The sequence below is a fragment of the Anser anser genome, assembly GCF_964211835.1.
Source record: "Anser anser genome assembly, chromosome: 9".
NCBI lineage: Eukaryota > Metazoa > Chordata > Aves > Anseriformes > Anatidae > Anser > Anser anser.
Genome location: NC_139729.1, coordinates 6,934,627 through 6,959,358, shown reverse-complemented (window position 1 = coordinate 6,959,358; position 24,732 = coordinate 6,934,627). Strand labels below are relative to the sequence as shown.

Sequence of the window (24,732 nt, the reverse complement as noted above, 5' to 3'; positions counted from 1 at the left end):
CTTGACAGAGACAATATCTAGCTACAAGTAACGGGATAAAGAGAATTTCTCTCAGCTTTGAAGTCTGTTAAAGAAAGTAATCTATCTGAGGAAGCCAGTTCAATCAGCTTATTGAGTTCAAATTACACTAACAGAAAGATGGGCGAGCTAACACACCTGATTCCCCACACATACAAGTACAATGTTTTATAACTCCAATGTCTTGTAACATGTAATAGGATGTACAGCCCAACCAATTCTTCCCCTCTCTATTTTACCCTTTTTCCATTTGTGGAGCTTGTGAAGTTATAAAAAGTTAATTAAATTGTCCAGCCTTCAGAAAAATAGACCATTTCAACTATTAGAAAACTAGCCTACCTCATCCTAATAGATATGTGAATTGGGGAATGGAAAATCCTCCTAAGAAAGATGGTCATCGGAGAATACAGAGTCAAAAGATACACAAGATCTTCACCCTAAAATCCCAAAGACTATTTCCTCCTCTTCAGGATATCTCCTGCTCTTGAGCTGTATGTTTCCAAAGGCTGTATAGCTTTTCTCCAGGTCCAGGAGATCTAGGAAGACAGCGACAGGCCATCCACATGCAGAAGCAAAAAGGATTTGTGAAACCTGGGAGAAGTCTGCCTCAAGTCAGAACAGTCTTCTAGGTGAAATGGAAGTGTAGCCTGTGCTCTAATAGCAGTTGGAGAACTGTCTTACTAGCAGAGTAGAGCAGAAAAGAGAAAGAAGACACTACAACTGAAAGTGGCTGGGCCAAGGAAAAGTACATTTCTTCTTCAGGAGAGTGGTTAATCTTCTCAAAACAAGCTTATTAAATCAGGGCCCACAACAATTTGGCTTTTAGAAAAAAAATTATTATTAGAGCAGAAAAATCATTACATTCAAAATAATGGACATTTGTACAAAAGTAGAGTCATATGGTCAGCGGTGGACCAAAACCAGTAAATATACCTCTTCCATGTACTGCCAGATTAACATTTTATGATAACAAAACCCATAGCTAAAAGACATGATACAAAACAACTGTTCAGTCCAGCAAGGAGAAGAGAAACTAGATCAAGGGTAAAAACAATTCTCAGAAACTCACATGCAGAGTAATCCAAACACAGAATTGTTAAACCCTGTGCTACATCAGCTGACCTTCATCTTGATCATTATACAAACAAAACCCTTTAGTTATAGTTTTTTGGTATTTCTTTGAGGATCTGGCACATTGGGAAGCAATTTCAGCAAGTGCATTTTACAGGTGTATATAGCAGTTCTCTTTCCAGGTAGTTTTAACGTTAAAATGCAGGCTTGTTCATGTACTCTTCCACTGTCTGGAGAAAAAAGAAAAACAATTGATACATTATGAAGCAGCAGAGTAACATAGAATCTTTGAACCAAACCCTCTTGTCTTATTTTATATATATATATATATATAGTTGTACTTTTGCATGGAATTAGATCAGATTAATGTAGAAATAATTCTACTTTAAAAACCTTAACAGCCTTTTAGAATCTGATCGTCATATAACAACATACCACAGCTGTAGCTAAATTCACCACGTCTAGCTGACCTTTGTACAAAGCTGGCCTGGTTTCATATGCTAACACCAGCCCAGTTTGAAAAAACTGGGCAACTCCATAGCGTGTCCCTAACTAGATCCACCATCATGCCGTTTCCTTCAATATTAGGATGGATCCTTCAGTACCCAGGAAATTGAAGTCAATCTATTACATTCAACTGCTTTTGCCACTGCTGGCTTAACGCTATGAGTTACAGAAGAAATTCCCGGAGGGGTTTTGAACAAAGGTTACATATCTGTGCCTTGTAGAAAAACCACACAGGTGTTTAAGAATAAAAATGGGAGTTTTCTAGCACATACTCTTTCCAATTTAAAATGTTCATTGTAGGTCATTGTTTCCAATGTATTAATGAAACAACAGATTTTTCTATATTTATGTATACATAAAATGTAATCTTAGATTATGTACATATATTTAATATCTTACATATATCTTAACCTGTTTCTTAATATAGCATCCAAGAAGCTATAGCATTTAAACTGCAAGAAAGCAAAGGCAGTATATAAAGAGCTTGCAGATGATTTTGCAAGATGCAAGAGGATTGAATTGAAAGCTTATGTAACTGCTCCTCTAATTGTGCTGTTGCACTTACTAAAACTGAACTTAAACCACACTTGGATAGTTAAGTACCGGAAGTGCTAAGCTATATTTTAAGCTCCTGTCAAACAAGGAAAATGCAGGAAGATGAGATGTTTGCCTTTAGTCTTCCTCAGCCTTACCTCCTGCAACATGTCAGAGTCTTCTATGGCTTTCACTGCAGACCTCTTTGAAGTGTCTTGTACTTCTCCACCAATTATAAACTCATCAAGAATAAAATAAGCTTTTTCAAAATTAAAGATAATATCCAGCTCACACACCTGGCAGGAAAAAAAAAAATCCCACTTTAAATCACTTTACAGCATTATGAACGGTATTGGGCTAGAAGTTTTTTCAAATGATCAAATGTATACGCACTCTCATGGCAGGTAGCCAGGTGAAGAAGAATACTGCATTTTAGGCAATACTGCAGCTTCTGCACATATTCTCTTCATGTTTATAGCCTAGATTTATAGCAAAGATATTCTACTTACTATATTTTATAAAATACACTACCCGTGTTCTGGGTTTCAGACAACAAAGCTGACTTCCTAGCCTACTAACGTTATAGTAGGTCTTATACAACCTATGTAATACGGGTTACATATATTCGCGCACAGTTTCAGAGAACAAGACAAATTCCCTGTCCTAGTGACCTTACAGTCACTAACTGCTTTTTTGTTTTGAGACAGTACAAACGTGAGTCATGGCACAGTGATTTAGACACGAGATGAATTAAAGTAGTGAGAACAATTTAAAAGAAAAAAAAAAATCATGTGCCACCCACTAGATCAGACTAATTTGAACCTTTCTCAGGTGTTTCTTTGGAAAAGAAAAAAAACAACACTTTTCTCATCTTTATGTGCTCTCAATTGTTATACAATATTATGAAGATCTATTTGCTGTTTTTATAGCTGAAGATGTCAAGAGGGAGACTTAAAATACTGTTACCCAGTGTTGTCATTTTTTAAAAATATTTCTCAAGCTTTTCCCTTAAATCCTATTCCCAGAGAAAACATCAATATTAATTTTATTTAGAAGTAAGAATATAAACTTGATCTTATGATATTTTCAGAATTATTTTATAAAATATTCTAATAATGAATTTTCCTTTGGACTGACAGAGACTAAGGGCCAATTAGTGTAGATGGAAACACAAAGCAAAACAGCAACAGGTATCTGTTTATCAGCCAACCAGCAATGCAGTTCGTGGTAGAGAGTGAAACCTACGTTTCCAAAGTATCTGTCCAGAAGTTCTACGTATCGATGAACGACCTCTAGTGTCAGGAGCTCATTATCCTGGTCTTCTATTGCACAACAGAAATACAAACTAGCATACCTAGGAAAATAAAGGCAAAAACAGGAGAGTGAACAGCTGGACACTAAGAGCAAAGGCTCTTAGAAGTTACACAAGTGATATTTAATGTCTGTCTTGTCTCTAAAATAATCTTCTTTCATTCTCATGGTGTCCTAGAAAGCACTGAATAAGATCCGGTAATTTAAACAAATTATTAATTTAGTTAGAAAAGCAAACTCTAGCCCTTGGCAAAGCGGCTCCAACACTAGTCTCAACAAAACAAACAGTAAGACAGCAGTACTTTAAACATTTCCCTCGCCTGCTGCAGTTACTGCTCTTTCTTAACAAAATAAAAATAAAGGAAAAAATAAAGGTGGAAAGTGTTACATCTCATTAAGACTGCTGGCTACCAAATGACTGATAGTGTTTTGCATGGGCCAGAAAACATGAAACTACTTCTCCCAGTCAATCTTCACAACTTACTTGCACCAAAACTTTGTTTAAATTGTTCCAAGATGGAAGTAACAATCTACCTCAGCTCTCTGGTGCCATGGCCAGAGCCCCAGCTTTTCTCAGCATGTGATCAGATGTTTACATACATCACTTCACAGCAAGGAAGGCAATTTTTGCTTAATGGAAGACGTCACTTATGTGTATAATGTGCTATATCTTAAACCTACTTCTGTTTACTACAAGTCACTTCACAAGAATTAGAAGTCAGTTATTGCTAAGCCTTGTGCAAATTACTTGTTTGGAAAAGGAAACAGGATTTAAAGCTTTCCAGAGCAACAAGTATTTCAAAGACAAAAATCGTTAAAATGTTGAAAGTGCCTCAGAACCCTTCTTGCACCCTTTCTCAGAGTCTGATGAAGCCCACACTTCTCAGTAGACCATCCTGAAGAATCAGGAGCCTAAGCCTTCTAACAGAATTTCAACCACAAATAGTTACTACATTACTCCATTTTTTTTTCATTTGATAGATTGTACAAATACTTTTTTACTCCATAATTTACCCTGCCAATTTATCCAGGGTCATTGTGCTGTTAGCTTCACGATGGCAGGTTCCCAATATCTTACTGTAAAAACAAACCCAAGTGCTAAAGTGAGCCTTTATTTTTCCACTTCTAGCATGTTATTTATATGATTAGTAATTACATGTTCTCATAAAATTACTCACACCTTTTGTAAACAAGCTTGAGGTCTTTCCAGTCAACAAAACTACTTGTTTTTTGATGGCGAGCCAAAATAATCTGAACAATTTCTCGAACGATCTTTTTCTTCTCTTTGTCAGGTAGTGTCGTATACCATTTCTGAAGTCTTAATTTCCCCTGTCGACTGAACAGCAGTATAAAGTGTATCTAGAGTAAACAAAGCAACAAGGTTAGCACTGGGCACAGCCAGCTCTGCCCCGGGCAGTGGCAGGAAGGCACTTCTGTGCCTGCCACCGGACAGCTCGGACCTCAGCAAAGGTACCTCTGACCCCGACGGGAGGTCTGGGGGAGGCTGAGCATGGAAGCTGGGATGCTTCCCCTCCTGCTGCCTTCCCTAGCAGATGTCCCCTCCCTGCATGTCCCCTTCACATCCTCTCCCACCCGCACTTCCTTACCTCGGGCAACCGGTGGCTTTGCTTTCTATTCTGCTGCTTTCCTGGGGAACTGGAAGAGCATCACCCCTTTGCGGTGGCGAGAAGAGGGCCCCAGTCCCTCCTCCAGCAAGACTGGAGATGTTAGCAAAGGGACTAAAGGTACACTATACAGAGGGGCTGGGGAAGTCACAGATGCACAGTGTGGGACACAAGATGGGAAAATGAATACCAAGCTAGCGATCATCATCACCAACAGCTCTGGCACTGCACTCTTTGCAGTTACACGCTAAGCAGTATGTCCCTAGCAGAGGCTATACGGAGCAGAAAAAAGAAGCCAACTACTTTGGAAAGGGAGCTCAACTACTTTTAGTAAAGAATTTATGAAACGCAGACGAGCGTGACAACAAAGGACAGACCTCAGTGACCTAGGACGTTACATTAAAGAAGCACTAGATGTACTGTTCCAAAATTTCAATTTCAAAACCAGTCATAATTTTACACAGTTTGCCCCATGATTTTTTTCATGCTTAGAATTAGCAGTGTTACGGAAATACAGAAGCGCTAGCTTTTAAATGCCAGCGGGCCTTTGGGTGAGAAGTGTCAATGCCCATTTATACAAGTACTTTTATAAGCAGATGAAAGTAACTGACTATACCAAGCCTTTAAGCAGTCTAGTAAGTCATCTACCTGCAGCGCAGAAATGGCTTTAAGAATGCAGGAGATCTATTTGCGGATGACATTCATCTCAATGAGATGTCCTCTGCTACATGAAAAAACCTGAAGGGGTAAGAGACGCTTTCAATGGCTGAAGACATCGCGACCTGCTCTGCTTTTTGACAGGCATCCCCATGGCTTCTCTCAACAGCACCACGGCTCGGAGGCCATGTTCTCCCGGGAAGGATTTCCATCTGCAGCCGCAGCCACCTGCATGACCGTGCAGAGACAAGGCTTCCCCTGGTGCTGGCAGGACTAGGGAGCAGCACAGGAGCCTCCTTGTCCTCACTTACTTGTGATCCTTGCAAGCTCCCAGCAGAAGAGAGACCGGGGCTGGCAGGTCCCTCGCCACGACCACATTTCCATTAGCCGACCAAACTCTTCCCTATAACTTCTCAATCTACACCCTCATCCCTTCTCTTGTTTTCTATTCCAGCTAGTTGTTATGCCTATAATTCCTCCATCACTCCATCTCCCCAGCAAAGACTGAAGTTAAGGTTCACGATTACTATCAAGTCCCAGCAGAGAAGTGCACTTGAGAGGTTTCTACTTTAAAAAAGAAAAAAACAACAACTGGATTTTGCAGAAAATGTTAATATTCATAATTCAGAAGCATTCTTTAGTTATTAGGTCACAGAGTTATTGAGTAACCTGGAGATAAGAGTTCTGACTATATTGGGAAAGACTTCAAATAGGGGATCATTTTAAGGAAGGGTGGATTGTTTTATTCATATCTGCCTGTGGCAGAATCAGCTGCTGCAAATATGGCTCTCACTATCATTAGGCTAATGTGTTTGATAGAACTACAAGGATTTTGTAGCTGCCTTGTGTTGAGCACTGTAATACTCTCCAGATGAGTTTGCTAAATAAAAATAATTATGCTGCTGGCAGTACACATGGCCTAATTACAGTGGAGATCAAAGCACCATGTTCTTGCCTTTCTTTGTCCATATTACCAGCTGGTTTTTGACATGGTAATATTCCAGCTGTCAGGGTTACCCCCTCGAGGTAGATGAAGGGACAGTCCATACACTTTGTCCGCTGAGACAAGCTGGATGAACAAAAGACTCTTTTGCTTGCTGCACAGCACCATTAACTCCAGAGCCTTTGTGAAGAGGAGTGCATTTTGAAAAGCAGAGCAGAGGTTCTGAAGATAAAAGCAGCAGGTCCACAGGTGTCCATTTAAGAGCAATCAGACACAGCTAGCAGCTATTTGATAAACAAATTTCTAAAAATACATTGAATCAGATAGGAGAGGATGATCAGATTTGATTGAATATGCAGGGAATTAGTCAATGAATCCCTAGCAAAAGCCGAGAGCATGTCAGCATAACAAGATCATGCTGTTTGAGACAAGTTTCTTCCACCCTCAGGAAGACATCTTGGCTTGCAGTGCTTTGATAGGCAAATATAAAGAAAAGGTACTCAAGTTTAGGTTCAGCTGTTGGACCTTATGGACCTTACACCTGAGTATCTGTAAGCAATAAATGTATCTCTAGGAGAGCAACCCTATGGCTTTAAAAGGCTATATATCAATAAACTAGGGAATTCTGTGAATATTATTGCCATTTTCTACTGATTAGCATACTTCAGCATGCCATGTTTCACCCATAGGAAAGTGAGCTGCTCTCCATTTAGAATTGCTTTGAAAAGTCCACTATTTTTTGTAAAGATGCAGCTGATGTTTTACCAACACTTTCACGAGTGAAGTTAACATACTTTGCAATTAGAAGGTATCTATGGACACTCTTAAATGCATCAGGATTTGTATACTAGCTTCAAAAATCCTATCTTGTGGGTCTTCCATACATACTCTATTTCGTATGCAAAATAGAGCTGCATACCCCTTAAATCGATTTTACTATTATGGAAATACTTACAGCTGGAAAACAGGTAAGGACCTCTGCTGTAGTCCGTCTCGTTTTACAGTCGGCAGCAAACCAGTATGCTCTCGAGTTGCAGATACTTAGGGGAAAAAAATATTTTTTCTCCCTCTTTTGACTCTTCTGCTCCCCGCCCCCCCCTTTTTTTTTTTTACCTTCTAAACTCCATTCAAACTGGAGAACTCTCTAGGAGATAAACAAAATTACATTCTCATGAGGCTAAATGGCTTAATTCCTCTAAGTGTAAACACCAAATTGCTATGTTGCTATTCCCATTTCATTCAGTTCAGCTTTGCTCTGCCCAGCCACCTTGACGTGATACAACACATTTTTCACTCTCATAGCTCTGCTGATTACAGCTCACTGGAAAGATTTTGATGCATCAACAAACCTGGAAATGTTGAAATACTGCATAAACACCAATCTAACAGCTCATCTGTTCCTTGCTCCTTGACTGTAGAAACATACTTCCTTTTCTATAGTGCCACTAACAAGATGTTGATTAAGGAATTTAGGGTTGGCTTTCAGCAGCCAGGCTAGAAATAGAGGTAGATTATCCTGCAATTCTTCTTATTTTTAAAAGTTCTAATTCCAGAGTAAAGCGAAGACAAATGACTTGCTTTGAATCAAACACCTCTGAAGCAGAGTGCTTGGTTTCCTTCTGGACATCTCCAGGGTGTGCTGGCTATGACTAACAACCACCAGACCCACAAGTGACGCTGGAGAGGATTTTTAGGTCCAAGCTAGACTGGGTCGGGATGAGAAGTGCAGTTCCTATCACAGCATCAGCTGTCCTCGCATGTGGAGTCTGTAGGAGACAGGCTTCAGTCTGAGAGTTGAGTGTAATTTTATTAGCTTGTTTTACTGAATCAGACCCAGCCACCTACTGCATGGTGCCAAATCATCTCCATAAATGCCTGTAAGTAGCCGAAAGACTGCATTTTGTATTTATGGGCCGTTATTTTCTAGTTGAAGAAACAGATTTCTTGGAAATCAAGAATTCAAACCACTTTTCTAAACTTGAACTCTGTCCCCTTCTCTGAACTAGCTGTAGCTACTTTATATGACAAGCCAGAAAATTACAGGCTTTCTGCTTTATCGAGACCTACAGAACTAGCCAGGATGACAAACTGTACCCTTAGTTCCAGGGCTACTGGAAAATCAAATGGTAGGCTTCTGACACAGAATAATTTCACAGTAAATAGAAGAGACATCAAAAATGCCAAACACAGAAGGCTTACATCCTAAGCCAGCTAAACACTTCACACCCAGCTCACTGGTTGCAAACTTGGATCCCTGGTAGCTTTTACAGAGGTTTTAACGTGCACTGCAGTGTTTAGTGAGGCTGTCTACAGGGCTCCAGGCTACACTGCATTACATACAGAACAAACCATCAGTAAGGATATCAAATGAAGAAGACTGCACGGGAAGACAAAGCAGGTTTTCCTGACTCCCAGCATCATTTTTCCACGTTGCTGTCCAACAATATAAGCATTTAAAAGTTGCCATGTTTCTTCCTGCAAGGTGAACTCAAAGGGTCAATGCTGAGAGGATCTAATTCACCCCACTGCGAGAAGAAACCACGCTAGCTATGCTCTCTGCCTCCCTAAGTCCACCTATAGAGCATTTTCCAACTGTTTTCAAAGCTGTTCTGTAGCACCTGGAGCACTTGGGAGAACTGCAAGTCACCTCTGGGGAGGGAAGGCAGGAAAGGAGAGGAGAGAGCTGAGAGGAGAGGGCTGCTGGAAGGCCACGAAATGAAGCCAGGCTTCTTTTTCATGGGTGCTCGGTTTTGGCAAGGATTTGCTCAGGGATGCAGCTCTGCCTCTCAAACAGCAAGGTTTTTAGATTGTGCTTCAGCTGTCACCTTTCCAAATTCAGTTAAGAGCTCTCCCTAATCAAAGTCACCTCTATCAAACAGAAAGGCTCCTGAACAAGTAACTAATAATTGCGAATTAGGAATTACTATCCTAAAATACACAGCTTGGCAGAACTCAGAAACTCTTGAGTTCTATTTAAAAATTCTAAGTTTAAGCCTGCTGTTGCCAGCTGAGGCAATATGACATGCTAATCAAGAAAAAGTCATGGACCACATAAAAAGGGTAATGGGATGAAAAAAGCCCCACCTTTGGCTGCTGACATGACAAGCACTGCTGACAGAAGCCTTGGGAAAGCCAGACTGACTGGCTCTACCTGGCTGAGAGAAAGCAGCTTTTCATCATAAAGTTCTCTTTTACCTTATTCTGACTCCCTTGAAGTCTGCTTGATCCTCTCGTATTGCTTTAGTCTAGCTGAGTTGCTTGTCTTTTATGATTTGCCATTCCTACCTCTGATATGAAAAAACGTCTTCCTCAACATAGATGGCTGTCCAGAATTTTTACATCTACTTATTTTTACAACACACCTGAAAATGAACAAAACCTGCCATTGAAATGTTTCTTTTTAAAAAAGAAAAGGATGAATAACCGTGAAAAACACACAGCTACTGTGAGCACATACGTGGTTTGGAAAGCCAGGCTATTAGGGTAAAGCGAGAAAGACATACTGCATGGACAACTACTCACCTAATGTATTAACATCCTAGACACACCAGGGAGAGGCAGAAGAGTAACACACTCAAGTATAAGCATGTTGGTATTCTTCAGCTGCACGAAGTCACCATCTGGCTATTGACCTTCAATACATACATACTGGGGGCTACGGGATTTTTAGAGCAACGATGTAAAACCCTGGGAACGGGCTACCTTATTAAAAATGTTAATTTCCTCATTTGTTTACTGTTACTGAAAGTTTTATTCACAGCACCACAGAAGCTGACAGGTTTATTGACTGCTGCAGAATCCTAGCTTTAAGATTTAAAACACAGTCTCTCTGATGTAAGCAAGTAAGGAAAAAAAAATAAGCGAAAAACCAGCAACACAAGAATGCCAAAGTAGCGTATTGTTGTCCAACTGGCACAGAGCTCCTTCCAGCTTAATCTCCATTAGGAACATTTCTGAACAATTTCCCCTAAACAATGCATCCAAAGTCCATGCAATAAAACCTGTGCCAGATCATTACAGGCACATGTGACTATAGTTACACATTGATTTTATTCTCTTCGTGATGCAGAACTCATCCTTATTTTATTACTGAAGTAAGAGTTTAAATTGACCGGCACACTAGCATTTGAAGGATCCGTACTCCATGTAGTATTGATCCAGCCAACAACTTTCCTGATAGCCTTACTTGAGTTAAGCAAGCCCATAATTGAAATGGTATAGCCGAGCTGAACTTCCGAGCCAAAAACACTTCTGACCCTACCTAAGGCTGGGAAAACAGCACTCAGAGCAGCTGTGCATCCCCCGTCCTGCCGCAGGAGCTGACACATCGCTGCCTGCTCTCGCCCCCACAGCAGGCTCCCTCCCACTCCTGCTTATGGCTGCATGTGCAGTCCTCCTGACCTTGACTCCTTTCTCACAAGCCAGCAGCATTCCTTCCATAACCTCCTCCCCGCAACACGGGCAGCCTCCTGCCTCCTCCTTGCAGCTGCTCGTGTCCCACCAGCAGCAAGGCTGGGTTCCTAGCACCACTCCAGAGAGGAGAGGCAGCACAAGACCTAAAAACCTCCAGGATGTAGATGCAGAAGATAATTATTCTCATTTTTCTTAACTTGTAACTTTTTTTTGTTTTTATTCCTGCAAGAGGAATTACTCTTTTCCAGGCAATAAGCAAGAACAAATCAATGCAAGAAGCGTGCATAAAACCTGCCTCAAACTCTGCAGTTTGAGAGCTCAGAACGGTGGCCACACCACCACCACTGGAGCTGGTGCTCGCACCTCCAGCCTTGGCACCTGCAGGGATGTTGGCTGGCTGACCCCGCAGAGAGCAGCACCATTTGAGAACATTTAGAACAATTATTAACTGTGTAATCACAACTCTTCTGCCAGGGTCTCAGACCTATCTTCATTTGTTTATACATTGCTGGGGTTAGCAAATCCCGGTCAGGCAGCTCTGAGGAGGAGGAGATGAGGCAGGAGGCTGAACAAACCGCCGAGAGCACTGCCCCTAATGAACTGACTCACCAGAAAGCAGGGGAAGTGCCAAGGCTGAGGTTTTTGTATGTATGTTAAAATCCTTTTATTACAAGAAGCTAAACTGCCTGTGATTCACCTTAGCCTCAGACTATTTTACAGTCACAAGCCATTTTCCCAGTCTGGTCCCAGAAGGGTCTGTGAAGAAACAGAGCTAAAAGCTAGTCCAATGGACTCTGGCAAAAGGTGCAGTCACTTTTACTCTCGTTTCCACTTTGCCTTATCAGTTATTTGCAGAACCCTGCTGTGTGTGGTACTGCAGCGTCCTTCCCTTGCCTCTGACCTCTCAGGAGCAAAGGTAAAAGGCTTTGCCCTGGGGCAGGGGACACAACAAGGCAGACAGCATTCCCCTGGCTCCTCGCATTCCCGGGCTCCTCAGCCAGTGGAGGGACCGCGCTGCAGGCTGGGGACACCAGTGCCCCAGAGGGTTAGAACACCACAGGTCTTGCAGCAGCCTCACACCGACTCCACCAGTTGCTGTACATCACATCAACAGAGCCACCCACTGGGAAAACGAGCTCTGGAGGGACTGAAGACAGACATGAGTTTGGATCATTTTCTGAGTGACTTGAAAAAGCATCCAAGTCATTTTCAGGAAACACTGAAGCACTTCATTTAGGCATTTTCAATGGAGACATTCTCAATTTTCCATTTTAAAAATGGCACTTTTTATTGGGGTTAAAAAAAAAGACATGGATTTAGTAACCTAAACATGAAAAATGAAAGAAACAACTACTGTTTATGGAAGGAAGAGCCAGAGCACAGGATCTCACCAAATGCTTTATGTTGGTCCCAAGTTTTGCCTCCAAAATGAAAAAAATTGTTCGAGTGCAAGTTTCTGAATGAAAAATTAATTCTGCTATTCATCCAGGTCTTGTTCGGAGACTTGGAGGAAAGGACATGCCTGAGGTCCCGTCCCACCACTGCCCTCAGCTCATGCGCTCACTATTCACAGCATCCGAAGCAATGACAGGACAGCTCTGAAGAGACCGATCTGCTAAAGCCTTATTTCACAGCTGAAATACACGCAGATGCAGGCAATTAACAAGTTAAGATTCAAAAATAACAGGTTGCGTTTCAACAGTCACATCCCCTCATGTTCACTGTCCATCTGTAGCGTGCTCTCCTCTGTTACCTGAACAGGGGCTAAGGCAGGCAGGACACACAAACCTCAGAAGCACGTTGGAAAGCAAGGGATTGAACCTGAGTCTCCAGGCTCAGACCCCGCTACAGGACTAGCTTTCCTCTGTTCAGGTCATTTGCTATACTGGCCTTTATATTCCCTCCTGGCGTAGCAGGAGCTGGTATCTGGTAAGTGGCTTAGTTCTTGGGAAATGCCAAATGGAGAAAGAGGTATCAAGTAGAACATGACTTCTTTGAGGAACCTGACTTATGTTTCTGAGCCTGGTGGTTGTGAGGTCTGAGCGCTTCGTTTTGTTGTAGGTCATTCAGACATTCCCAACTTTTCTAGACCTGCGAGCAGACAACCAGACACTCTCTGAACACTTCAGGGGCTGTGAGACAAAGGCACAACATGGTAAACGTCTGCATTTTCATCAAATAAAAATTATTCCATTTCTTATTTCCTTGTGCTTTATGTCTATCACTCACCTCAGGGGACTAAGCAGAGGGTGATGATCATGCGGGAATCCCTGCACTGGCTGACTAGCCATCTGGAGCTGCAAGCCTCTGAGCAAAACTACCTGCAAGCAGTAAGGCAACCACAGACATTTACTGGCTGCTGAAGAGGGCTTTTAACGCTATCTTTTCTTCTCAGGCCTGAAAAGAAGATAGCAGACAGACATCTTACACAAATTCAGCAAGTTAGAGAAAAGAGACTGGTGCACAGAGCACCTGGGGTTACATCTGTGATATTGAGAGCCATGAATCCAGGACATATTAGGCCAGAAAGACATGTCTGGCCAGAAAGGCACATCATGCTTGCCTTCAAACACAAATGTTAGTGTTAGTTTCTGTTCCTCCTCCACTGCATGCTACGTTCCTACTCACAAATGAAAAACCATTTGTATACGATGGGATCTTATACCTCTCTAAACTACGGCGTCTGCAAAAATGCCAAGGCCCAGGGCTGGCTGCTCAAGAAAGCACACACCCAGAGCAGCCAAGTGAATGCAGATGACAGCCCGGAGGAATAGGACAGCAGGGAAATGGATGGGAAGGAATGGCAATTAGTAGCTGTGCATAGGTAACAAAAAGGATTATTTTTACAGCAGCAGTATTGGTTTAATTTAGGCATCACTGGAAAGACTACAACTGGCTCACATAAATGCCTGCTGCACATGCCAAATGCCAAAGCATAAATCCTGTCGGTACTGCAGCAGAAGCAGCTCTACCTGCCCTCCTTGGCCCACTGGTTTCCTCAGTGCCTCCATCATTCTGTCCCTTTGCTGCTTTTGCAAACAACTGATGACTTCAGAAGGTCTACACGACGGTTTATAAAGCATAGGATTTTGTATCAAAAGATACAGAAAAGCTGCAAAGGGGCAAACATTTTGACATGCTCCACACGCTGAGCATATTACCCAGAGACTGTGAAGTGTGAATCACAATCACTGCTCAGCCAAGAAGTCCAGGCAGCCTCTAGTAACGATAGTGAATATTCAAGAGAGAACATCCAAAGCTGGAGGAGGATCACATCAGCAGCCAGAGACTGCAGACTTGCTGAAAAGAACCCTAAAAAACATTATTCCTAGCAAATCCCACAAAATGGTGTTCACAAGTCCAGCTGAATGATAGGGTGGTAACTGAACACCAAAGGATGTATTCCCCCGAGTACCACTCTGATCTGAGCAGTTTCCAGGAGGGCAGACCGTAAGAAGCAGGGCATGCATAAAATCATTCTGCTGGTACTCCTCAGTCGCCAGGAATCACAGAGTTAAGGATTTAGGGACAGAAACCGGACCCAGACAACACACCTGTGGACTCATCTTCTGTGAACTGCCTGACTAACAAGACACCCACGGCACCCTTGGCAGTGGATTAAAAATCTTTCACCTATACTGTATGAAAAAATATTCTCTTTAGTTTTCCTTACATTTAGTGCCTAAAAACGTCAGAGGTTGTACTCTGACACTTCTTGTTAGGAAGCATTCTTACAGTATTCATGATGTCATGCATGTGCGTAATTTCCCCTGTAGTCATCTTTCCAAGCTGAAACATCTCAGGATCTTCTCAAAGCAATGCCATTCCATTACTATCAGATCCCAAACAAACAGCTCACTACATGACAAACAATGAAATATCACACGTACTCCCCCCTCACCTCCCCTACCACGTATAACGCTGCCTCAACCAACTGGATTCATTTACCTGTGATTTTCTCTCCTTCTCTCATCTGTTCTCATCTGCTGCCCTTCCTGTCTTTCCTAGTTAAATTCCTAAAGGCAAAGTTCATCTCCGCTAGGCCAATACGCTGCTGTATCAAAGTGGAAAAAGGCAGGCAAGGTTTAGAGCACGTTCTTCTTCAAACCGTAGATAGTAAGTTCTGCAAAACACTGAAAACATCTTTTACAGATCTGTGTTTATTTTAGCAATTAAGGGCACTGAGACTGTTGGGAAAGTCAATAATCGGAAGAGCTGAGAGTTCATTTACAAACACCAGGCAGGTGTCAGCACCTGCAGTCACCTCAGCTAACATTTCCACCCAAGCTTCTCGATCAGCGATGGGTATCAAATGGCTGGCTAAATGGAAACACTGCTTGCCAGCTCCTTTTCTATTCAGGCCAAGTATGTTTGTAGAGCCCCCCGTCCTCAGGGGGATTCTTTTGATCTTTCTCCAGGGCTTCAGATCACGTCTACAAGAACTGATTTTTCTCACCGTACTGATGAACAGCGCAGGCAGGAGGGAGGCAGGGCCTTTTACTATGTAGGCAACAACTCTGCACTCAAAGCTGTGCAAGCAGAACCATGTACTCTCATCCAGATTATACTGATAACGGTGAGGTGGCAGTAGGATCAAGGTGTTGCAACACTTACGGACACGAAAGGCTACAGCAACATGTGTCCTTGGGGAAAAAAAATATTTTTCTCCTCTCTGTTCAGTCCCTGCTCTTTCACTTTCTTATCCATTGAGAACGCAGTCCTTCAGGAAACATTTCTTCACTGCAACAACACACATCAGGGAGGAGAATTTAGTCTTTTTTTCTAAAAAGTCTTTGTTTGACCTGTCACAAGGTAGCAGCTGAGCAGTAAACAGGTCATTCTCAGCAGGATGCGAAATAAACTTTGCTAAACAGATACTTTGCTGAAACTTGCAGGGAGATTTGCAACAGAGCAAACAATTGAAACCACCCTCCTGCTGAGAGGTGGTACCATTACCTTCCATTCAAATCTCAGACCATGTGATAGTGGTGGCTAGCACAACTACCTCATACCAAACAGGAGGAACCGATCTAACGAGTTTAAATGACCTGCTGGAAGTTCTTCAGTTGTGAGCCTGAATAAGGCTTATTCTTGGTTTGTAACCCAATAACCCTTAGTTCTTGACCGGTAAACCCAGTGCAACAACCCTTCACAAAGCCCGGATGACAGACAGAGGAATTTTAAGTGAAAGAGTACCCTGACAAAAGCACCCTTTCATCAGCACTGGTTCTACAATAGGAGAACAGGGTAAGGCTGTCAGCACTAGTTGATGTTATAATGCCAGCAAGCATTATTACAGCAATGCCTCAGAAAAGGAAAAACAAAGAACACACACGTTTTAAAAAATTATAATTGATACAGCAGACAATACTGCTAATAAGCAGTGCTACTGTAAGCACTGCTCCCTTGGGACCACCGTGAGTGCTTTAGGAACTGGCATTTGTGAAGTGCATGCACCAGGGCAGAGTGCTGAGCACAGCTTCCCCGAAATCACCTCCCATATTTACTGACCTTCAAGGGCAAAATAGGAACTCCAGTTATTTACATAAGCTTTACACGAGGGAAATTAATATGTGGGGCTGTCTCAGGGTGTAACCAGAAAGGTTGAATATATGTATGAGGACTTCAGGTGTGGAAACTGCACTGCCATCTGTAAATTCGTTACTGCACATATTCTATATGCTAATGTAATGACAGGGTTCATTTTTCTAAATACACTAGACAACAAATATGAGGTGTATTCTGACCAAACCACTGAAAATAAACAGCTCAGCTCCACCTTTGAGGACACAGCCAAACATCAAAATTCAACCTCCAATGAAAGCAGAGACTCCTGTGCAGTTGCACTGCTGGTAACTGATATTACAGATGCACACAATAGGCAAACTGGGCAAGACAGGAGCTTGGGGCATGCTTGCAGACCCTGCCCTAAGCCTGAATTATCAAACAGCGAGATGCTTTCTCAATTACAAGACATCACTGACCATCTTACTGCTCGAGAGCCCACAGTCCTCCTTGGGGAAAATCTAGCCATTATTCCAGGGATGTCAGTCATTGCATTTAACAAAAGAGAATAACCACGGCAACCTTTTCTGATCCCAGCAAACAACCACCAGACTCTGCAAGCACACAGATGAAGAACTGAAGGGCTTCCCTCGCAGGATCCCTCTAACCTGGAGGGCTGCTGCCCCTACGCAGCGCTGGTAAAAGCTCAAACAAGCAGCTGCTGCCACCTCTACCCAGCCAAGGGTCCAGGTTGCGCAGGTAGACCAGCTGCCAACACGCACCGTAGGAACAGACCCAGACCCATACAGTCCCTATCACACACGTATGTTACTCCTATCGCCCACTCATCATTTTGCCATGAACTGCACCCTACTTGAGTGGTTAGTTTTTTTAGCTTAGACTCTACCAAACCGCACACATGAGCATCCATCACTTTCTTTCTGAACCTGATGAAACAACTTCAGCCAGCCTTGGCAGAAAGGCAGAACTATTACTGACTAAGCTCCTACAGCTCTTGGGAGACGAGGCAGCCGAGCAGAGGCCCCTGGGCTGAAGGCAAGGCTCCGCACGAGCCCTCTGGGGAACACGCGTGGGGAAAGGGCTCTTCCCCGTGCTCCTGACACAAGAAAACCTACTGCCCGAAGCTGCAATGCTCAGACACCGGCCAGCCAGAAGACAAGGACCCATGTGAAAGCAAACTCGATACTCCTCCAGGCACGGCGCTGACTTGAACCTGAGCTCCTCGGGTTACAGGAAGCCTTAATCAACTCTCTCCAGAGCAGCCTTGTTTTCCTGGTTGGCTACCAAAGTCTGTCAGCATGACTGAAGTTCACCCCAAGGGTCAGATAGGAGGAAATAAAAAGAATCCAACGTTCATTTCCTCCGAAAAGGCGCAGACCTTGCCCGAGCTCCCTTGTGAACAGGGCTCCCACCTGTTGGAACAGCTGGGACAGCCCTCCGAGCATTTCACCTCTGCTGAAACGCAGCTCGGGCCATTCATTCCAGCAGAGGGATTTCTCAGGGAAGAAAAGTTTCTTTTCTCCGTGCCCGAGAACGCAGGAGAGGGTCGCGCTGCCTTTTGCTCTCTGCCCCGTCCCCCTCACCTCACCGCACCACACCCCCGCCGACCTCCCCCCGAGCTCACCGTTTGCTCCGGGGGCCCGGCGGCCAGGTCAACCCGGAGCCGGGTGCCCGGGGGGGGCCGCCCCGGGAGCCCTCCCGTCGAGGGGCGCTCCCCCCCCCCCCGGGGCACCGCCGCCGTCTCGGGGCAGCGCGGGGCCCACTTACCATGGTGTGGCGGCGGCCGCAGGCTGGGAGCCGGCCCGGCCCGGCTGGCTGCCGGCTGCCTCCCGCCCGCCAGGTGAGGCCCCGGCCGCATCGCGCCTTCCCACAATGCCCCGAACGGAAACTCCCCGGCGCCTCCTCCCCGCACCTGCCGCCGCCCCGCGGAGGGAGCCCGGCGCCCGAGCCCCGAGGGCCGCCAGGGCAGGGCCGGGCCGCGCCGCTCCCCGCGTCCCGCCCGGGGTGGCTGTGCCGCTGCCCGCAGGCGGCCCCACGCCTGGGAAGCCGGAGGCCCGGCCCGCCCGGGGCTGACCCCAGGCGCCGCGGGAGCCTCTCGGCGCAGCCCGAGCGGGGTTTGGGAACGGCGCGCCCCCCGCCCCGGCTGCACGGCCCCAGCAGCCAGCCCTCACGCCTTGCGGCGCACCGGCAGAGCTACTGGCATCGCTGCTCTGCGGCCATCCCCACCAAAGCGAGACTCGGATAGCTTAAATACCGTAAACGGCCGGGCTTTGCTAACCTGTTCTTTTTGGCTGAGCTGGATGAGGGAGCGAGCTGTGAGTAGCTCTGCCAGCCGATCAGCGAATCCCCGTAACCTCTGGCAGGGATTTGCTGGGAAGCAGCTGGTGCCAAAAGAACACGCAGCTTCCAGACTCAGCATCTGAATCAGACGCTCTAAATCCAGGCCTGAGGCTTCGCGAGCTCTTACCACAAACCTGATCCAGATGCAAACTACCAAAAAACCATAAAATGGGAAGAGTTAGAAACATAAAATGGGAAGAGTTCGGATGTTCAGCTCCCACAGGGGTAGTCCCAAGGAGAGTTGCTCCCCCAGTGCACCATATGCATCCCGCCACATGTGGTGGGTCTGGAGTCAGGATATGCCCGGCTCCTGCACGCAGCACTGGATGCATCTGAGTCATCGGCAAGGAAGGGAAACGTGAAGGAGCTCAGGCACTCCAGGGGACAACTGCAGCGTCAGTGGCTGTCACTGGGGGGAATCTCTTTCCAAGCCTCTGGCTTCAGCAAAGAAGGGATATCCCTTGGACAAAAGCAATAGCATGCACACATCAGAGACAGCCACCGCGGTGAAATCCACTCACAGTTAGAAACGCTGGCAAGAACAGAGACAAGGGATGGCATCCTACTCCGCTGAAGGGCCAGAATTTTTCCTAGTTTCCTCCCTGCAAAAACTGAAGAATTCATGCTTTCTAGAGGAAAAGGAGAGAAGAACTAAGCTTTATAGCCAGCAGAAATTGAGGGATGTCGAAAAAAAACAAACACAACCCGATTCTACAAGAAAGAAAACATCACCACTGAGGCATTCTAGGCCTACGCCTACATGCGTACCTATGCCTGGATCACCCATGCAGCGGCATCCTCTTCACTGTAAAGAATACATGTCAGTACGGATGTACATGCAAGGATATGATCCTTATGCTCATTTAAAGGTGTGGAGGCATTTTGCACAGTTCCCTCAGCATGCATGACCTCTGCCCTCCATAAACTATGATTTGGTCTACACACATTCACAGAAACCTCCACTTCCGTTCGCTCAGTTCTCGTTTCTGTTTTCTAACCCCACAGCACGACGAGCGCTGTGCCGTACTGCTGCTGGCTGATGACCCCTCTGGTTTCATTTCTGGATTGCACAACACGAGAAGCACAAGTCCCAGCTCCGTGCAGACCCTGCTGATGCTTCATTTGCTTGTTTGCCTGTGGCCTCTGTCACTTCCTGAGAACACGCCCTGGGCCTATAGAGCAGCACTATCTACAGACTGCATGAAAATGCCTTTTACAGCACTGCTGTGGTGCAGCACACACTGTGCCATGCTGGCCACGCTGATTTTGCCAGGACACCATCACTACGTCTGCCAAATACACACTCACTGCTATCAGCATCTGACAAAGCAGACCAAAACCTGTTCCTAGATTCTCTGAAAGGTAGCTGGAATGAGTAAATAGGCTACAGAAGCTGCCACGCTGAACGACAGGCATACTGCCTTCCCCAGGAGGTCCGCATTTGGTTTCCCAAGTGCGCAGTCATGCTGCTGTCCCATTCAACCCCCAGCCCCACCTGCTGTGGCCTATGCAGAACAACAGAGCTGGCTCTGCGGTCAAAACCCAGATGTTCCTCACTACTGCCGAATGGGGAATGTCCTCAGGCACCACTGTGGAACTCGGAAAGCTCCATCTCTGAAAGCCAGCTGGTATGCCAGGTATGTGCAGTTGGACTGGATTTGCCTAACATGCAAGAATGCGGACACCACAGTGCAGTTGTACTGGAGTTGCAGGTATCAACATTTTCACCTCCAAAATTAATTAGAAAGTAAAGGCTGAACACATCATCCCAACTCACTCCCCATGTCCCAGAAAAAAAGTTTCAGGAAAGCAACTCCCTTCAGCAACCTACATCCTTCTCAGCTATGTAACTTACTCCAGTAATGGACAATACTTTTTTTTTTTTCCTGCCTAATCCTTTCCCAATAATCTTACTTTTCCATGCAAAGACCTAACCTAAGTAGACCCATGAACTCAGGAGAACCAGTCTGCTGCTTTTGTGTTTTCGCAAATACATCAGTAAACAAGCAGCAGCAGCAAACACACCATGCTTACAGTGCACGTTAAAGGCAGCGGCCAACTTGAACACATTATGGCCAATCTTGCAGCTTAGCAGAGGGACGAATTTTGCTGCCCTACAGAAACAGGACTGCAGATAGAGGATCACGCCTAAATTAGATGCTTTCCAGAGCAGAAAGCCAGGCTGTACTTAATGACTGACTAACTAGAAGTGATAGAGTTGGAATTCTCCCCTCCCTTGCTTCCCCACCACCAGGCACAGTGTGCCTGGGTAACTTTGTGATGAAGATAGCTCAGACTTCCCAAGTAGCGACTGCTGATGGTTATCAGTGTTGCACGGCAATGGGAGTGGGGGAGGCGGCTGTGGCACAGGGTTATGCCAGCTGCACTGGTGGGGGTGTCCTTAAGCCAGAAAAATGCCATACCATGGACTCCTTTGGGTTCTTTCCTTAGGTCCAGTTAATTCACCTGAGCACAAAAGCTCGCAAAGCAACGGAGTTATTTCTCTAACTCAAAACAGGCTGCAAGAAGACTTTGTGGCCCTTCTCTTTTTGCTTCCGTCACTGCGCGGAGGAAAATTCCTTTCCTGAGGGCCCTTTGACACGGCTTTAAATGAAGGCGAGATTTTATTTTTTTTTTTTTACTGCTGCTGGATGCTGCATTCTCTTAGTTTATATTCCACTCTTCCAGCAGCTTATCACGTTCAGAAGCAGACAATTTTCAGATCAAGTGTTACAGTGGCTTCAGTGAGTCTTGTGTGCATTGAGCTGCTGATAAAGCCTTCTCTAGATCCTAGGTATAAGCTTTGGTGAGTTTCGCCATTATTTATTTGAAAAGAAGTCATTGCTAAAAAAGTCAGATGCTCTGGACTGATGAAGTCCTAAGCCTGCAACATACTTCATATACGGAAGAAAACAAAGTTCTCATTTCTAAACAACTGCCAAATTTCCTTCTGAAAAAAACAAAACCACACGCCCTTTTATTGCAGAGAGAAGCGTCTTTACTGACGTCAAGCACCACAACAAACGAAGCAGAACACTCACCATTTACCCTGACTCTAGCCAGCATACTCCTCGGTCTCATTTTTCAGCACTTAAACTGAGCTTCTCTTAGGCACACAGAGCCACAGACTATTCCAGGTGAGCAGCCCTTTGTGAAACAAGGAGTTCAGGCTGCTGAACTTGGTGACTTAATGGGAGACCTGCTGTGAAGGTTTTTACCACTTGATAGGAGTTCCATAGGTTAAAGGAAAAAAAAATTGAAAGCCCAATCTAAATTCAGCTGCAGGAGGTAGCTTTTAATTGCACTTTGGATCAATAAAGCAGCAATCTAACACTTCCTTGTGTTACTAGGCAGGGGTTTGTACTTTTCCAGACAATTTTCCCCCTGCTTTTCATATGTACTCTTTTGCTCGTAAGATCTGGATTCTCCGCAGTTTAAGCACAGAAAAAGTATTCATATCCTTAGAGAACATACAGAATGATTTATCTGTGCCACAGATTTTGGTACCTTACCAGCAGCAACAGCACGTTCAGTAAATAGTCCCAACATTTAAGCAGTTTAAGGTACTAGAAAAGTTTTAAAAATAGCAGTCTCAAATTGTTACAGCCTGCACTGAAGCGATAGGTGTACTCAAGGACTTAAAGGGTGTTAAGTAGCATTTTATTCCTTTTCCCAGCTGTATAACGCTAAGAGCAGGCCACAAGGTAAATAGGCATTAAAAAAGCTCCATCCAGAAATCTCCTGTCAAGAGAAAATGTGTTATTGTAGCCCTCTTGTGTTCAGCTGCATCATCAGCTGTTGGATCCAGTCTCCTACCTTACGCCCCTTAACTCAAGGGCCAGAGAACCTTTACATGCTTTAACCACACTGCCATTCAAGTTCTTTGCCCTCTACACCTCCCTTCAGTTTCTTTCACGTTTTTCCTCTTCCCACCCCCAAACGTACAATTCAGGTATACTCAGGCCATGCTCTGCAACAGCACAGTGCTCAGTTGGTATGCTCCACAGCAAAACAAGAGAATTACTGTTTTGTAGGAGGAGGAGGAGGGTTAAAACATCCCTCACTGCCTATAAGCATGCTTATGTTCCCAGCACTTATTATATTTATAAATGGGCCACAATGAACACAATTTACAGCCTTTTTCCCCTTATTAGATTATGCCTAAGAGATCAAGTTTTAAATTGAACACCCCACAAATACCATTCAGACATTTGCAACATTTCCTCTATCCCTACAGAAAACACCCTGACCTTCTCCAAGCCCAGTAAGTACTATTGACCATACTATGGGTCCCAGATCTTCCCTATCGATCACCAGGATTAAAAGGTCTGGTGTCCACCACTTTGGCGGGACCCCGCACAGTCAGGGTTGCGAGAGGTAATGTTTTTTACAGTATGCTTGTCCAAACTGCAAGGGCTGTAGCAAACAGAAGAGCAAGGATGGCAACATTGCTGTGGTTACTGAATGGGATGGAGCCTTGTAGCTGAGGATGAGATAACAGGTCGGTTCCTAAAGACTCACCTTCCACGTCTGCTGCCTCAGTCTTCCTTAACAGCCACTGCAAGGCCAGCTCACTCTTACAGACCAGAAGGCTCAGGCAAGCAGTTTGGTCGTGCTTCAAGAGCTCTTATTGCCCGTCTCAGGGAGCCAAACTCCAACACAGACATGCTGCTGCAGAGGAAACCTGGAGAAGGAGCCACAAACTAAGAGAAAAAGAAGGAGAAATGTAATGAGAACAGAAAACAGGCAAAGGACAGTGACTAGAACAGAAATAGAGCTATGGCTTAGCAGCAGCTACGTCAAGGAACGTGGGCAAGCAGCACCCGCTCCTGATCAGCAACACAGAGGATGCACTTCAGTTCGTGAACATTTATAAGAGTTTTGACAGACACATGCATATAGATCTTAGGAGTAGCTAAAACCATACAGAAAAGAGGCTTCAGGAAAGAAAGATCAGGATAGACGCGTGAGGCTCATGGAGTCTTCTTTACTTGAAAGACAGCCATAGAGTAGCAACGTTAAGAGCAAGTTTAACCCTGGTCTGTCTTCCCCCAGAAGCAAGTAAAGGGGAGAAAAGCATGCCCCTCCAAAACATTTGTTCAGTTTCCTAAGAAACAGTGTAATATAAAGCATTTCAGAGGAAGAATGGAAACACCTCATATAAAAACACAGATGGAAAATCCTACAGTAAACCTGTATTTCTATATTAATTCATCTTAGTTTTGGACTTTGGCATTTGGAAAAATGCTAAGAGATACCTAAGCCTCTTGGCATCTCACAGAAAGCACGATTCTTAGCATACCAGTGCCTTTCTAGACAAAATTAACAGGACGTACTTAATAATTCAGTTATAACAGCTAGATGTAAGGTAACCCACACAATCCATGTGACAAAAAGCAACTCAAGAATGAATATTCCAAATATTCTGCAGCCACGCCAGCCAATCCACTCACATTGGTATAGTCACATTAAGAATATATCAAAGAATCTGGTTTGTCTCCTCTATGCAGGGGCAGATTATATAGAAAAATCAGTAAGAGACCCTGGGTACACAAGCACATTAGAGATCAATCAGTTATGGCAACTCTGAGCTGCCCATATACTGGGGCGAAAAAGGCTCATGATATCGAAGCAGAAAGCAAAGTTTCTAATGACCTCATGTTTCAGTTCATTATTTAATAAAATATTTTATATTTAAATTAGGAAAAATAATTTGTATAGACTTAGTTTATTACTGATATCATTTTAAAACTTTCTTCCGTTGCATAAACAATAAAAACAGTAACA

At 44.4% G+C, this 24,732-nt stretch overlaps 2 protein-coding genes across 3 annotated transcripts in view; both read right to left on the bottom strand.

Annotated features, from left to right (window-relative positions):
- Positions 1-18,478, bottom strand: part of SCG2 (secretogranin II) — a 58,965-nt gene extending 40,487 nt beyond the window's left edge. Inside the window, exon 1 of the mRNA XM_083848564.1 lies at positions 18,373-18,478. Coding sequence (XP_083704690.1) covers positions 18,373-18,463 — 91 coding nt within the window. The 5' untranslated portion in view covers positions 18,464-18,478. The remainder of the gene's footprint in view (positions 1-18,372) is intronic.
- On the bottom strand, positions 833-19,214 carry AP1S3 (adaptor related protein complex 1 subunit sigma 3). 2 transcript variants are annotated; one of them, XM_083848576.1, is made up of 5 exons: positions 18,884-19,214; positions 4,622-4,800; positions 3,376-3,484; positions 2,289-2,426; positions 833-1,319 (listed from the first exon to the last, which is right to left on the bottom strand). In XM_083848576.1, exons 1-5 carry the CDS (start codon positions 19,022-19,024, stop codon positions 1,284-1,286), a joined length of 603 nt encoding a protein of 200 aa, XP_083704702.1. In that variant the 5' UTR covers positions 19,025-19,214; the 3' UTR covers positions 833-1,283. The 2 variants fall into 2 exon arrangements, with proteins under 2 accessions (XP_083704702.1, XP_083704703.1); XM_083848577.1 differs by lacking the exon at positions 18,884-19,214 and adding an exon at positions 18,373-18,505.
- Between the last annotated feature and the right edge of the window lie 5,518 nt (positions 19,215-24,732).

What these genes read in the sequence shown, in the direction of transcription:
- AP1S3 (XM_083848576.1), bottom strand. Translation starts at nt 19,024, where the DNA reads ATGCTGAGTCTGGAAGCTGCGTGTTCTTTTGGCACCAGCTGCTTCCCA. An exon ending in AGCTCAGCCAAAAAGAACAG is followed by an intron (nt 4,801 to 18,883) that starts GTTAGCAAAGCC and finishes TGTTTACTCTAG; the next exon opens with ATACACTTTATACTGCTGTT. An exon ending in ACTCTGACATGTTGCAGGAG is followed by an intron (nt 1,320 to 2,288) that starts GTAAGGCTGAGG and finishes TTTTTTCTCCAG; the next exon opens with ACAGTGGAAGAGTACATGAA.